The 16,579-nt window shown below is 39.8% G+C and overlaps 1 protein-coding gene across 1 annotated transcript in view; it reads left to right on the forward strand.

Annotated features, from left to right (window-relative positions):
* The window catches only part of INVS (inversin), a 3,016,309-nt gene that overhangs the window by 2,924,446 nt on the left and 75,284 nt on the right, over window positions 1–16,579 (forward strand). Inside the window, exon 17 of the mRNA XM_044065609.1 lies at window positions 4,164–4,283. Coding sequence (XP_043921544.1) covers window positions 4,164–4,283 — 120 coding nt within the window. The remainder of the gene's footprint in view (window positions 1–4,163; window positions 4,284–16,579) is intronic.

Consider the following 16,579-nt stretch of genomic DNA (forward strand, 5'->3'; position numbering starts at 1 on the left):
TTATGCCTAAGGTAGTTTCTAGAGTGGCTCTAAATCAGACTATCCACCTTCCTACCTTTTTCCCAAAACCCCAAAATAAGGGGGAAAGGATTTTGCATTCATTGGACGTACACAGGCAACTATGTTTTTACCTGGACAAAACTAAAGATTTCAGAAAATCAGATCAATTGCTTATCTCATTTGCTTCCAGTTCTCTAGGTAATGCTATTTCTAAACAAACTATTTCCAAATGGATTGCTCACGGAATAAGATATTGTTACTCTCTTTATGGAAAACAGATTCCAGGTACCGTCAGGACTCATTCTACTCGAGCAGCTGCCACTTCAGCAGCCTTTCTCAGAGGAGTTCCTACCAAGGACATTCTGGAGGCTGCCACTTGGAGCTCTGTGCATACCTTTTCCAAGCACTATAACCTCCCTTTGTACTCTAAGTCTAGGGCAGGCTTTGCCTCTGCTGTTTTGCAGGGTCTTCTAGCTGCTCCTTCTTCTTCATAACCTCCTCCCGTTTTCTCAGCTTTGGGATTCTACCCTATAGTTATGACTGCAACAGTGAAACACGAAGAACATAGTACAGTTGTGTATACCTACCATAAATGTAGATGTTCGAGTGTCTTCACTGTTGCAGTCAGTGTTTCCCTCCCTCCAGACCCCTCTTGTTTCTTTTTGCTTACTGTGTTTCCTTTTCCACTACCTTTCTGGTGTATTTGTGTTTCCCTTGGGACACCTTTTGGTTTTATGGGGGCTTCTGACATCAGGGGCAAGAAAGGCTGGAGAAGATGGCGTTGGCTGTCAGCTTTATACCCATGCGTTCTGACGTCAGGGTACTTGCTGATACAGCCGATGCCGGACCCAGACTTTGATATTCTGGCCGACCTCGGGCTGCCTGCCGGCAGGAGTACACTACAGTTATGACTGCAACAGTGAAGACACTCGAACATCTACATTTATGGTAGGTATACACAAATGTACTTTATAGATAATATAATTCCTATGGTGAGGGAAGGTAATATAAGGAACAACACAGAGAAAAAAGAAATAAATTGGATTATGAAAATGAGAGCAGATAGAGGAAGAGGCTTAAATGAGACAGCCTCATTAAAACCAGTATTGAAATCGAGGCGCTTAATAGCCAAGTAAAAGGCCTCAAGAATAATATGCCATATTGTATATGACACTAATGAACTAGTACAAGGTATGTCCTATCACACTTACCAGCTGCACAGGGTAAGGTCAGACAAGTAAACAGAAAGAGTTGTGTAAGCGTTTTGTTCTTAAGGTTAATTGTTCTTTAAGCATGTGACTAGTATATAAATGTCATGAAAGTTTTAAAATGTTAACGGTCTGAAGAAGCTATTGTGAAAGCGCTTACCTGAGCATATGCAATAAACCATTGGGTTTTACAAATACTGCTAGAGTACATTTTTGTTGTTAGTTAACCTCTTTGAACAAAAAGACTGTGGTTACATGGTTGCTTCCTGACTACGACTAAAAGGATTAATAATGCAGAATTTTAAGTCTGAAAGCGTTTGCTCTGTTGGTAGCGGTTGCCTTTTCTTTTTATTACATAGTTAGAATTTTGATGAGTAGGTAAAAAAGTTCAACTAGACAGGGAATGAACCATTTTATATCCATTTGGGTCTAGCAAGTAGGTAGCAAGGTATTTGCTAGTAAACAGTAATAGTACAGAATAGAGGAGAGACGCAATATGAAATGATAGGGGAGGGAAAAACTGGCAGTGTGAGTCTAAGTGGATACAATATGAACTTTAGAGTAATACTGCAGTGGAGTCTAGTAACAGACTAGAAATAGTACTGTAGAGCAGGTGTAGTAAACTGTGGAAGCTTGTCGGTAATTGAGATGGAAAAAGGGGAGGGGGTCTAGGAAGGTACATTGGGTGGGATAGAAAAAAAAAGGAAAGAGAGGGTGAAAAGCTATTAGAGAAATTCATAAGAACTAATGTGAGAGAAAGAGGGTGAAAATGGAGCTAGGAGAGGAAGGATAGATCATCTAAGGTTGGTACAGGAGCAGAGCCATTTGTTTGTGAGGTGTTCTTTCAGTAGTGTGCTCAACTTTAGCGTGTTTTTGATGTTAATAACTGTTTGGGATATGAAGTTCCAGATTATGGATGTCATTTTCTACAAACATTCTGCTTTCTCCTGTTTTTAATACTTTGCCCTTCTGCCACAATTTTGTCAGGATCAACTCTTTCTGCTGGTATGATTGCATCTATATTAATGTAGGTGTTTCTCATGGCCAGGCTTGTAGCATATAATTGATGTGCCCTTTCAATTTACCAATTTTGCTGTAGGCACCACTCCAGCTGCTTATCTGTGCTTTAATAAAATTAATAGTCTGCTCTCTCCAGTTTCTCTGGTACAGCAGAAAGTCTTAGGTTTTCTCTATGTGCTCTTGACTTCTATTTTTTAAATAGTTCTTCTTGAGAAACCTCATATTCAGCCAGCTTTTTCTTCATGTCAACCTCCAATTTTTGCATTTTTATCAGTTCATCTGAATGGCTAGTTAAAGCTTCTTCTATTTTTTCAAACTGTTTGTTTGAGTTGATATATTTCTTCAATGTTTCATTTATTTTAATCATCTCTTGAGTATATTTTTTCCTGTGAATTACTGGAAGCTTACAACTGCTTTTTGCTGAACAGCTGTAAAATCCTGCACAGACAGTGTTTTCTCTTCCCCTTTTCTGGTTGATTTTCTTTCAGATTTTTCAAATTTCTTCTTTGCTGGCATCCAGGCAGTGTATTTACTAGCCAGTAATCGAATTTTGTCAAACAAAAAACACTTTCATTGCCACTAGTTTTTTCTCAGTTTCTGTTTTCACCCTTGGAGAGCTGGAGTTATGCTGTTGATCAGTGTGCAGCCATCTTGGAAGTTTCTTGAGTCTGAAATGTTGGTAGCTTTGTGCTGAAAGTAAACCTGTGTAAAAAGAAAAATAATGGAGTCACCCACATTCATTTCATGTGGGCTGCATCTAAAGAAGTGAGGTGATGTAGATTTCAAGACATAATCTTAGAGCAAAATACTGAAAAAAACACCTCTCCCAGTATCTGAAAAACAGCACAGTTCAGTCCAGTTTATGGAACAAGTCAGTATAAGAATAGATGGATTGGGAACTACTATGACGGTGAATAGCAACTACAACATGCATCAGTACATGCCATAACAAAGTTTATTCCTTTCAATTTCCAGTCTAGCATATGTTGATTTAGTTAGGAGGCAAACATATTTTGCAATAATGGAGTCATTTGGCTGCAAAGATTAGCATTAGCAAAGCAGAAATATATAGCAACTATTTGTCTTGCTGACTGTTTAAACTGTGAACATTTCAGGCATTTTAACAGATTAGAGGACGGTATAACATGCAGAAGCAAGAGAAAAAAGTGTACCATGTGATGGAGTGGTCAAGGTCTTTATCCAGTGCTAAGTTAATAGAACATTGAAGAACTTGTGAGCTCTGGCAAGCACTTTGATAATACAGGGATATTAATGGGTAGCCGTATTTATGTTATCAACAGAAAACTCTGCAGCTATTAGATGATGAATTCTTGTTTGGTCAGGAAATTATTCAGTTATTCTTAGAAACAGATTTATGTCATAAGAAGGAACCTACAAATGTTGAACAAAAAACAGAACTCCACAAACCTAGGAAAAGTACTGAATTTGCTGGGAGGAGGAGCTCCCTACCTTTCCACCCCTTTATTTATATCTGCTAATTTCACAGTTACACAGCTACGGAGGAGATACAAACCAAACACCTTAGCAGGACAAAATCAGTTTTTGGACCCATATACAGCACTTCTAATAGACAAATAAAAAACATCAATAGTTTAAAATCATGATAGAATGTTCTAGCACAAAATTGCATATCCATGAGTCCTGAAAAAATGTATTGCAGACTTTCTTGTCTGTATATGTAGAGTTCTAATTTTGTATTCATCATTTGCAGTTTTCTTTTTTTAATATGATAAGTTAGTAATAATTGTTATCAGGAAGCCATGGCATCAAGACTGAACATGTCATTCTTAGCTAGATGAAGCAACACACATGATACTATTAGAAATCCATTAAAATTGGTGCAGTGTGTATAAAAATATATGTCTGGTTAATTCCACCGCACTATGAGTTAATTTTTTTCTGATGTCAACATAGGAGAGAGCTCTTCGAATAATACTTCAAGAAAAATCCACTCATCCCTAAATGCTGCTGTAGGTTACAGAAGTTATTCACAGATCTTACACAGCCTTCAGGGTCTCAGCACAGAAGCTCACAGTAAGTTATTTTTTAATTAACTATATTAATCCTGTCTTGTATGTGTTTGCTAAAAAATTTTCTTGAATGTTTCTAAAACCATTAGAGAAGATTGTGCTTATATTTAATTATGGTCCATTAGTCTTGAGTGTATTGTAGTGCTACAAAATCGATCTTTAGACAGTTTGAGTCACATTCGGTGTTTATCTGCTCCATAGTCATGGACTAATCACATTGCCGTCATAGTGGCAAGGAAAGATAGTTGGAATATGTTAGTTCTGTATAGGTAGAACAGATCTGCTGAACCAAAAGAGATGTAAAATATCCACTGTAGCATGAGCTCATATTCATACATTTATCCTGTCGAGAGGGATACTAAGTAGCTACTTTGGTAGGTTTTGTAAATGTTTTATAAAAGAATATAAACTGCGCAAAATATAACTTAGAGGAATTAGTAATGAATATTTTAAATAACTCATCCTAAGATGGAATTATATGACTAGAGATGCAATATTAAACCCCAAAAAATTCTGAAAGAGAACATCAGAAAACTTAAACTCAGTAAATTTGTATGGTTCAGAAATCTGATGTTCTCCTTTTCATTTTTTTTTCTAAGTTTAGGGTTTTAGTGTCTTAGCAGGAATAGACCTCTTTCTTAGTTCAGTACATATTTAAATGTTATAAAACCATTGATGCTTTCTTTAAGTGCCGATGTTCATCGTGTTTCACTGTTGCAGTCATTACACTTGGGTTATCCTGCTGGCAGGCTACCCGCAGTCGGCCTGAATTCCAAAGTCCTGGTCTGGTCGCCTCTTCCCTGACATCAGTGCGCCAGGGGTATAAACGATGCAGCCGATGCCATTTTCTTCAGTCTTTCTTGCCGCGCGGTGCCCGAAGCAAAAGCAGTTCGCAAGTGCCGGTCAGCCGACTCCTGAGATTTTCAAAATCAAATTTCAAATCCGAAGTCTTCAATAAAGCTAAGTACCCCATTGGGGAAACTTTTTTTTCTTGCTCCAGACCGATGTCAGAAAAAGTTAACAATTGTATTTCTTGTGGGAAGCAAATACCTCATAAGGATTTCCACTCTTACTGTATTCCTTGCCTAGGCCCTGACCACGATGTTGCTAGTTGTCGGTTTTACGCTAGATTTAACCAATGCAATATTAAGTGTCGGTACGATTTTGCTTTTCATTATTTTGGCTGAAGGTTTAACTACATAATGCCGTCTGAACAACCAACGACTGGAATTCATAAAAAATGCAAGGATAAAGACAAGGACAAGCATCCGAGGTCCAAAACCGACGAAGAAGCCTCTTCTAGGCCAGTCGCCAGTGCTCAGTGAGGCGCTTTCGCAGCCCCTGACTCCCGCTACCTCAGAGCCACAGGCCACCTCCGACTCCCTCGTGGAGTCAGCTAGGCCTCTGGATACTCAAGGTATTGGGCCTTCGGAAATTAACCCCTCAGATGGGTCTGGAGCCGCTGAGCAGGCATCGGCTTCTGAGGGTGTCTTCAGACCTACACAACTTTATATAAAGCCTACTTCAGCATCCAAGACAAAGTCTAAAACAGTTTTGAAGACAAGGAAATCAGTACAGCATTCTCCAGGACAGGCTTTTATGCCTAAGAAACAGATGCTCAAACTGGCCGAAGACCTAATTACTTTGATCAGGGGTTCCCATCCCCCTCCTGATAAGAGGCCTAGGCAAGACACTGAATATGATTCCTCTGATCAGGTTTCCATTTCCTCTGATTCCTCTTCTGATCAGGGATATTCTGTTGCTCCCTATGAAGGTTCTGATGCTGAAGATTCTATTCCTTCAGCTTCTCCTCCTGAGGACTATTCTTTTGGGGAAACCCTGCATACCATGAGGGAGCATTTCTATTGGGAGAGCCAGGATTATTCCAATTCTAAGAAAAGACTGAGACTTTCTTTTACTTCCTCAGCACAGACCTCTTGCAATTCCCCCTGTTCTAGACATAGTGGATGATGTTTTTTCAGAGTCCGGGCCTGTCTCCAGACTCTTTACCTCCTGCCCCTGTTAAGCCAGACAGGTACTACAGGGTCCCAGACTCCCATAAATTTCTTTACAAAAACCCTGCTGCTGACCCAGAAACTATCTCACAGGGTCCCAAAGGGGTCAAGGCTGCTTCTGCCAAAAACCCTGTCCCCTCAGACAGAGATTCTAGGACTTTGGACAGATGGGGGGAAAAAAGTTTACACTTCTGCTACCTTGGCTGTAAGGGCTTTAAATTGTCAGTTTCATATGCTCAAATATCAGCAATACTTAATGTCTTTGTCAAAACAAAAAATGTTGACAAATTCTGAATACTCTGAGAACAAAGATTTGCAGGATTGATTGCATGCAGCTGAACAAGTGGGAAAACATACTTTGCAATGTGACTATGATTCACTGGAGGCCTCGTGCAGGGCCGCTGTTACAGGTTCTGTTATTAGAAGGCATGCTTGGTTAAAAGAACAGAATCTGCCAGATCATGTTAAAGCAAAATTATTGGATGCTCCATTACAGCATGGTACTTTGTTTGGTGTTAAGGCAGAGGAAGTGTTAAAGAAAATGGAGGATAAGGAAAAATCTATGCAGACAGTAAAGGATTTCTTACAGATACAGCCACCCAGATTTAGCAGAAACTGGCCCTCTAAGAATTGGTCCTTTTCAGTGTCAGACAGACCACAAAGAAGCAGATTCAGATACCCTAGAGGCAGGCAACAGCCCCAGGGCTCATACAGGCCCAAACAATGGGGTGCTTCTACCTCCAAAAGCAGAGAAGACAAATCACAGCCTTATAGAAAACAGTCCAAATGACTTCCCTTTGCCAATGCCAAGCACTTATTTTTTTGGCAGCACCCTTAGGGTGAAAGCTAGCACTTTGTTCCACAAAACTGGCACAAGATCACCCAGGACAAATGGGTCTTAAATATAGTCTCTCTGGGCTACAGGTTTCACTTTCACACCCTTCCAAAGGCAGAAGGTATGCCAGACCTGCCATGCAATCAATGGCAAGAGGCACAAAAACAAGTTTAATCACTCATGGACATGGGGGCTATTCAGCCAGTGCCACAACAAGAGCAGGGACAAGGATTTTACTCAAGACTTTTCTTAGTACCAAGAAAGGACAAAGCCTGGAGACCAATTCTGGACCTGTCTATTCTAAATACTTTTCTGGACGTCCCAAAATTCAAAATGTTGACTCTACAGCAGCTTCTGACCATGCTGGGCAAGAAGGCTTGGCTTGTAACTTTGGACTTCGAAGAGGCATACCTGCATGTCCCAATCAGGCAGTCTTGCAGAAGATACCTCAGATTCATAGCTGGCTCAATGCACTACCAATTCTCTGCACTGCCCTTTGGCTTATCTACTGCACCCAGGGTCTTCACAAAATGCCTGGCACCAGTAATTGCATTTTGCAGACAAAGAGGAATTCAAATATACCCCTACTTGGACGACTGCCTTATTCAAGCAAAGGACAAAGATATTCTATTACAGCATCTGGTGTTTGTAAAAAGATTACTAATTTGCCTAGGGTACACAGTAAACGAAAAGAAATTAAAACTAGTACCCTCTCAAGAGATAATATTCCTGGGTGCAAGCTTAAATACAACTGCCCAGATGGCTTATCTCACGCCAGACAAACAAACGCTTCTGAATTCTTACTTCAAAGACATGGCAACAAAGACCCAGTTATCTGCAAGAAAAATTCTGCAGGCTCTGGGCTACATGGCATCCTGAATTCTACTAATTCCATATGCAAGACTGCATATGAGGAAACTACAATGGTATCTAAAAAGTGTTTGGTCTCAACATTGCCACAGCCTGGAAACAGTAACTACTCTCATTCCCTGCCTGCAACAGGAATTTCAATGGTGGGCACATGCCTGTCACCACAACAAGGGACAGCCATTAACCTTACCCACTGCCAGGCAGATGCCAACAATAGATGCATCAGTTTATGCGGGGGGGGGGGCGCACATGGCAGGAAAATGTATTCAGGGCACATGGCCCACAAACCAAATGCATCCTCATATCAATCAAAAAGAGATGCTAGCTGTACAAAATGCCCTGACAGCTTTCAAGGACCTACTTCATCCAGGACAACTACTGGTAAAGACGGACAATACTACAGTCATGTGGTACATAAACAAGCAAGGGGGCATACATACTTGACATGTGGTACTAACAGAAACATGGCTTAAACCTGATCACCACAATAATGAGATCATAGCCCCAGGTTATGATATCTTGCGTAAAGACAGAACAGGGAAAAAGGGTGGAGGTGTAGCAGTTCTGTTCCAAAGTCACCTCTCACTAGAACTACTTGACTATAACAATGAAGAAATCAACAAGGTAGAACTTATCCTAGCCAAATTTAAACTAAACACAAACAAACAAATAATCATCGCAGGTGCCTATCTACCCCCAGGTAACAACATTCCCATTATGGAAAACATGTTAAATTGGTTCTCACTCTCCCTCCCTTACGAAACAATACTGCTAGGTGAATTTAACATAGACTGGGTCAACTGCTCCACTGACCATCCCTCAGATCATATCAACCTTTACGGGTTCTCACAAGTAATCACTACCCCCACTAGGACTGACAAAACAACCAAACGTCAGTCCATTTTGGATTGGATTCTGGTATCTCACCCCACTTTTGTACATCAATATGGCTGTTTTCCTGACAGTCTAAGTGACCATCAACCCACCTACCTAATTAGGAGCAAGACCCAACACCTGCCCAACATACCTCTACTCAAAATAATACGTAATAAAAGACACTTCAGAGCCAATGACTTTAACAAAGCACTAAGTTGCTGCAACTGGCTCCCTCTTAAACAACTACCTCTCAACAAAGCTGTAGTGTACTTTAACTCTACCTTCCTACATATCCTAGACCATCATGCCCCCTCTAGATCCATTAGGACAAAAACCCACCATGCCCCATGGCTCACCAAAGAGACAAAAAAGACAATGAAAGAAAGGGACAAACTCTGGATAGCAACCCACAAAGATAAAAACACTGCTCTAAGGTCAAAGTACATAGAACTACGTAATAAAGCTAAGAGACTAACTAAACTAGACAAGTCCAACTACTACAAAAACCTACAGGATAAATATAGCTACAACCCCCAAAAATTCTGGACCTCCATTAATAGACTACTTCACCCTGGAAAAGCATCCACTCCCACCCCTGTACTGCCAAACAACCAGGATGATATTCCTACACAATTTAATAAATTCTTTACAGAAACAGTTCAAAATCTGGCTAATACCCAGGAAAAATAGTGGTTCTCCTATTCAGTCTTCCACCTCAACTAACAGTCATACAAAAAGTAACATCTCTACCTTTTCCCTACAGCCAGTATCCACTAAAATGATTGCAAACCCTCTTAGGAAGCTAAAACCAACTACCCTAGCTGCCGATAAACTCCCTGCAGATTTCCTTCAGATAGCAGCAGAAGCCATATCCTACCCAGTGTCAATTCTCATAAATAGATCAATTTCAGAACACAAAGTTCCTACCCTCTGGAAAACTTCCCATATTGTCCCTCTGCACAAAGGAGGCAACTCCTTAGAGCTGACCAACTATCGTCCTATAGCCATACTATCACCCTATTCAAAAATTATAGAAAGAGTTGTCCACTTGCAACTAATGCAATATCTACAAGAAAATAAACTACTATCCAACTCCCAACATGGCTTCAGACCCTCCCACAGTACAACCACTGCCCTTCTATCCTATACCAATACAGTCAACCACTTTAGAAACCAAGGTCTTTTCATATCTTCCATCTTCCTCGACTTATCAAAAGCCTTTGACATGGTTAATCACAATCTGCTCCTAAATACTCTATCCAGTCTCAATATTTGCTCCTCCACCATATTCTGGTTCAATAGCTATCTATCAGAACGCCAACAAGCTGTTCTCTGGCAAGAAAAGCTGTCCCCCCTCTTACCAGTTTCCATAGGAGTCCCCCAGGGATCCATCCTTGGCCCACTGCTGTTCTTCCTCTTCACTAATGACATCTCCTCTTCACTGCCTACTGCTGCAGTAGTTCAATATGCTGATGACACCACCATAATATGTGCTGCCCCCAGCATAAAGGAACTATACACCCTCACCCAATTCAACTTTACTCTAGCAGAATCTTGGTTTACTAAAATACAACTTCTTCTCAATCCAAAGAAAACTAAACTAATCCTATTCACCCCTGGTAGATCATCCAATTCAAACTATAGCCTCACAATAAACTCAAAAAATAATATTCAGATCACACCTACCAACCACACCAAACTACTAGGAGTAGAGATTGATAATCACCTAAAATTTGATATCCATATAGCACAAACCATCAAAAAGGTAAACCAAAAACTGGGTCTCCTCTATAGAAATAAAAAGTTCATGATTAATCAGACCAAAGCCACTATTGCAAGAATCCACCTCCTCTCCATCCTTCTGTACGCTTCCCCTATCTTAACTAACCTTCACCAGACTGAACTTCACAAAATGGAATCATGCTACAACAAAATTGCCAAATTTGCGACAAACTCCTCAAATAGATCCCATCACTGTCTTTCCTTAATGCAACTCAGGTGGCTGGAACTTCCTCAGCTATTAAGACTTAATCAAGCCACAGTTGCACATAAACTCTACTACTACCCTGAAAAAACACCTGCCCTCCAACAGGTAATCCAGCCCTACACCACCACTAGAGTCCTGAGATCTAGCAACCAAAATCTCATTCAAGTAATAAGACATAAAATGAAGCAGGTAAATCTCTCTTTGCCTGCACAACAGCACAAACCTGGAACTCACTCCCAAACAATATAACTAGCACTACTTCTAGCACCCATTTCAAACACCTCTTGAAATCCTATTATTCTAATAATTGGCTCTGCTCTTGCTACACACCAGGGTAGCAATAACTATGCTCAGTTGCAAGAATTCTGCTACACTATAACATTTCCCTTACATAGCTCTACTGATATCCTTGCATATTCATCCAAACATATCACCAATCTAACAGCAGAAAACAAACCAACACTGGTACTGTTCTGTACTATATTCCTTGCCTGTTAAATGCTCTAATCTGTATCTAAGAATAATATAATACCTAACAGAGCTCCTCTTACTCTCATCCTACCTATACGTATATTTTAGTTATGCCACTATGGGCATTTATTTACTTCTCAGTTATACTAAAGCATAAATGTATTGTGACTGTAAATTTATTAATGTTTTTGTGAATGTGAAGTAAAAAAAAAAAAATTGTAGGGGAGGGCATTAATCTCTCCTCGCCTATACTAATTGTACATTCTACTATAGTTATCACATGCCATGTAATGTTCCTCTGTCCTACTTTAAATTTCATTGATTTCTTTGTATTGTATTAATCTATTATTGTAACATGGAGCGTTTCTCCCCGGGCCTCTGCTGAAAATGGACCTGTGTCCAGTCGGACCCTCCCGGTTAACAAAAATAAAATAAAATAAAATAAATTCAGTCCTTTTATACCATATTACCTTCCCAAGTTTATTTTTTTTCTTGACACATCAATTTTGTGTTGTAAATGTTGCATTCACACATCTGTCAAGGTCAAATGTTCTTTTATAACCTGAAAAAAAAAATAGGTCTTTGTAGTTGTACTTTGTTTTTGTCAGACAAGCTATACTTTTCAACATCATCCACAAAAAAGAGGTGAAGTTTCACTGGGCAAGATTGCTTTCTTGAAGTCAAGCAAAAGGATATGCAAAGTATTTAGCTTAGTGGGTTGCAAATAAGAAAAGCAGTGATGTGATACAAAATCACCTTGGCATGTCCCTTGCTGAATTTTTATACCTGGGATAGTAATCTGGCTTTTTTATATATCCATTTCAAAGTGATTTTTGATTTTTTTATAGGAAATGCAATGAAATGTATCAATGAATGCATTATTTAATATATTTGTAAGTGTTGTATGTTGTTGTTGTTGTCTTTCGGCTTTTCCCGGTTAGGGGTCGCCACAGCGGAACTCCGGTCCACTAATGATTGGCAGTAGATTTTTGACGAACGCTGAGGTGCCAGCTCAACTTTCAACTTTCAACCTTCAACGAAGGCACGCCCATTTGCGCATGTCTCTCGAACACCCACCCAACTGCGGGGAAGACATGCAGACTCCACACAGAAGGCACTACCCGCACTCCAGCCGAGAATCGAATGGGAGAACCTCTTGCTGTGAGGCAACAACGCTAATCACTGCACATTTGTAAGTGTTGTATGATCTAAAAATGTGGAATGCTCTCAGATGCTTTTTTATATCATGTCTATGCCATACTTATGCTTCAAGTCTTTTAACAGCTCTCTAGTGTAGGTTTGTGGCTGACCAAGTTTGCAAGTGACTGTAAACTTGATGCCATCATAAACTCTCTAGAGGATACCAAAATCCTTCAAAGGGTCTTTCCCAAACCAATAGCTTGTGTCAAACCCATGGACTAAAACAAAATGCCAAGAAATGTATAGTCATATCCTTCAGCAAACATGACTTCCCTTGTAGCTATCACATTGACAATGTATCCCTGAGTGTTGATCCCATAGTCAAGGATCTGGGAAGCTAGGCCAGTCAAAAACTGTCCTTTGATCAGTACATATCCATTTTGGTAAGAAGTCCTTTTTCATTGTACAACTTGTATCTAAGAGTATGGCATCCAAGCCCAGGGAAGTAATCCTTCCATTGTACTTGTCTCTCATTAGGCCTTTATTTGTGTCACAAAAAAAACTACACAGACTGTCTGAAAGCCTTGTCCCTCTACTTGGAAAAATGAGGCTACTAATAGGTGGACTGTGCCTCATGTATAGATCCTCAACAGACTCTATCCTGTCAGACCTGTTGCACATTTGCAGGTTGATTGGTAGTGTGAACACATTCTCAAGGGATCTCAATCTCTTTTGCAACATACATGGAACATGATGGAGGGATAAGTATGTGCCAAAGAAAAGTACCTCTTGTATGCCTTTTTCCATTCCATATAAAGCAAAGTACTTCACTTTCTGTATTCAAATGTAATTTGGTGCAATTGATGTTAAACTGCAAATTACCCCATTTTAGCACCCATTTCACTTGTGAATAGGGGCAACAGGTAAATGTCCTAACATTACCTTGTTCTACCCATCTCTGGGCTATTCGTATGTAAAATATAAGGGCTAAAGACTGCCATGGAAATGTAGGGTTAGGCTTCTTAAGAGCCTCCCAGATCAGTTGCCTAATATGTAAAAATGACAAGCAGATAGGTAGCCTTTGTACTTCCGCGGTGGTGCAGCGGTAGCGTTGTTGCCTCACAGCAAGAGGTTCTCCCGTTCGATTCTCGGCTTGAGTTAGAAGTGCCTTCTGTGTGGAGTCTGCATGTCCTCCCCATGGTCGAGTGGGCTTTCAAAAGGCATGTGTTGAATCGGCGTGCCTTTGTTGAAGGTTGGGCGTCGGGCTGGCAACTCGACACCATAAAAACCAACTACCAATTATTAGCGGACTGGAGTTCTGCTGTGGCAACCCCTAACCAGGAAAAGCCGAAAGACAAACAAACAAGATAGGTAGCCTTTATCCACAGCACCCCTCCCCCCATTTAGTGACTGCAGTCCCAACTAATTGGACAAAAGGCAACACCTTTTGTGAGGCACAGACCAAAACAGGAAATGTCAGGGACATTCTGCAAAGTAAGGAACATTTTCAACTTGGTTTCACACAAACAGCACCTATGTAAATTTCCCAACATATTTCATACAAATCTACACTAATCCTGTAAAGCCAGAGTGTATGTAGGGCAAACAACAAGAGAGTAAGTTGCAGACCAAAATATTATGTCATGGACATTCTGTGAAATCAAGGATGGTTTCAAATTTGTTTCACACAATGAGTGGCCAGAGAGTAGATCTTTTATTTTATTTCACACAAATGCATTCTAGTCCTTAATGCCTGGCTTAAAATTCTTCAAATGACAAGGGAAAGCTGCTTTCATCTACTGCATAGCTAGCTCTGGATGTGGTCACGTGCCAGCATATTAAAAAAGAGTAAATATTCCAGTTTATTTTGCCTGAGTTTACAGTAAATGTTAAATGCCAGACTTTAAATTGAGCAAATGAAAGGGACAAGTTACTCTCATTCATTGTAGAGCTAACACCCCCAAAGCTGGTTGACTGCCAGCATATTAAAACAATATATATTCACAATTCCACACCAGCTCTTAATGCTAGACTGTAAACTTTACTTTCATCCACTGAACAACTAGCCCCGTTCGTTATCTTTTTGACCACCACCATATGAAAGACATGGAAGATAAATAATCAAGTTTATTTCAGAAAAATCCACCAGCCTTTAATGCCAGCATTTAAACTGAGCGTATAAAAAGGGCAGATTACTTTCATCCATGGCACAGCTAGCCTCCTCTTATCTGGTTGACTGCAAGCTTACTAAAAAAAAAAAAAAAGGAGAGTAAATAATCCAGTTTATTTTGCAAAAATCTACCAGTTATTAATGCTAGACTAAAAACTGGTCAAGTGAAAACGGCAAGTTTCTTTCATCCACAACTGCCAGCAACCCCCTCATATCTGGCTGACTGGCAAAAATAAACTTAAAAACGTACCTTGCATTACTATGATGGCACATCCAGTATTTTAGACCAGCAGTCTGCAGCCACAGTATTTTCACCTGCCCTACCTTGTATGTGCAGATTGCAGGAACAACAAGTATAAGAAGAAAGAACTGGAGGTGTTGTTTAACATTTTTTTTTTATAAACTAGAAAATGGGTCGCTTGTTACGCTGAACACATATGCTGAGTTAGCAGTGCTGAACATAACACAATACTTTTAAAATAAAATTATTTCCTTGTCTGGCCATGGACCCAAGTGACCAGACGAATCGACAGTACTGTAATCTGTCACTGATAGCATCTCCCGCCATGTATACAGAAGACAAGTTTTGTTTTGTGATATCATCAAGGTCCTGCTGTCTGCCATGACGGATGATATTTTTGCTGTTGTATTTTGGATTACAGTTCCTGGATTTTTGTTTGCAGTATTTATTTTTTTTAGGATATTCAAGCTTTTTCAGTACTACACTGGGAGAGAGAGAGAGTCTAGTTTACTACATTTGTTGAAAGTCCTATAGAAGTACCTTGACCCAAGTGTCCAGTATAAAATTATATACTTGTACCATTCAGCATTCAACTCCTAAAAAATAAGGTTATGCTTCCAGTCCAGAGTAGCTAAAGATTCTATAGAAGCTGTGAATCCTAACCTTCAGTAGAGAGAAGGTGATGTCTGCAGTGGAGGAGACATTGAGGTTTTTTTTTTTTTTTTTAATTAAAGATAATTAAAAAAGAAAGTCAAATTTTCTTTATTACAGGTGTAGTCACTGGCAGAATTGTCACTTATGAAATATTAACCTTGACACTTGGGAAATTAACACCTTTGACAGTTTAATGTGTTTTGTGAAAAATAAAGGACCAGGACTGGGATTTGTGGAAATTTTGTTAGATGTCACAAATAACTTCATTTTCATGTTTACTAAAAGGTTTGAGTCCAAGCACAGTGCAATAAAACAGTAGAATACAACAAAACAGTAATCATTATGATAAAATGAAAACAAGAACAATTCTGTTTTACTAAAAGCACTGACTGGATGGAGTAAGAAAGTTACCATAAGTACACACTCTCTCAAATAAGTATTTTTGAGGCAACACTTAAAATCACTTAACATGGAGGATACCCCAACCAGCCAAGTATTCGATCCCAGAGGCATGCTCTTGGTGGGCAGAATATTGCCTTTACATTTTAGTTGTACCAGTATGCATAATGCAAAAACATGGCAGAACAGAAAGTTAATGACCCCTCTTCTGGGCCATACCCATCATTTGCCCAGTACATTTAGGGTGGTCCACATAGCAGTGGGATTGGCTGCACACTACATTTCTCAGGTGAGGCCCCAGTGGGTAAATGTACCATATACAGCACATTGCATTCTGCAAATGTTTGCTTTCACAACAGGATCCTGCATACTTCCAGGTGCATGCTCAGTAGTTTGCCCCCCCTCCCCCCCCGTTCTGTAGACCAGACTGTTGATTTTTACTAAAATATTGCATTATAGTGACTCAGATTTGTGTAGATTGACTGGTAATTAGTTCCATTGGCAGCATATCTGTAGATTCCCCTGCATACTACATTTAGGCAGTATTGTCTAGCAGAGCAATTGAACATAACAGAAGTAATTTGAAAGGAGGGATTGAAGGAAGAACCTCCTTTATTAATGGGAAGTGGAATGCCACATAGT

The sequence above is a fragment of the Protopterus annectens genome, chromosome 3.part0 (assembly GCF_019279795.1).
Source record: "Protopterus annectens isolate FY-2018-M chromosome 3.part0, PAN1.0, whole genome shotgun sequence".
NCBI lineage: Eukaryota > Metazoa > Chordata > Ceratodontiformes > Protopteridae > Protopterus > Protopterus annectens.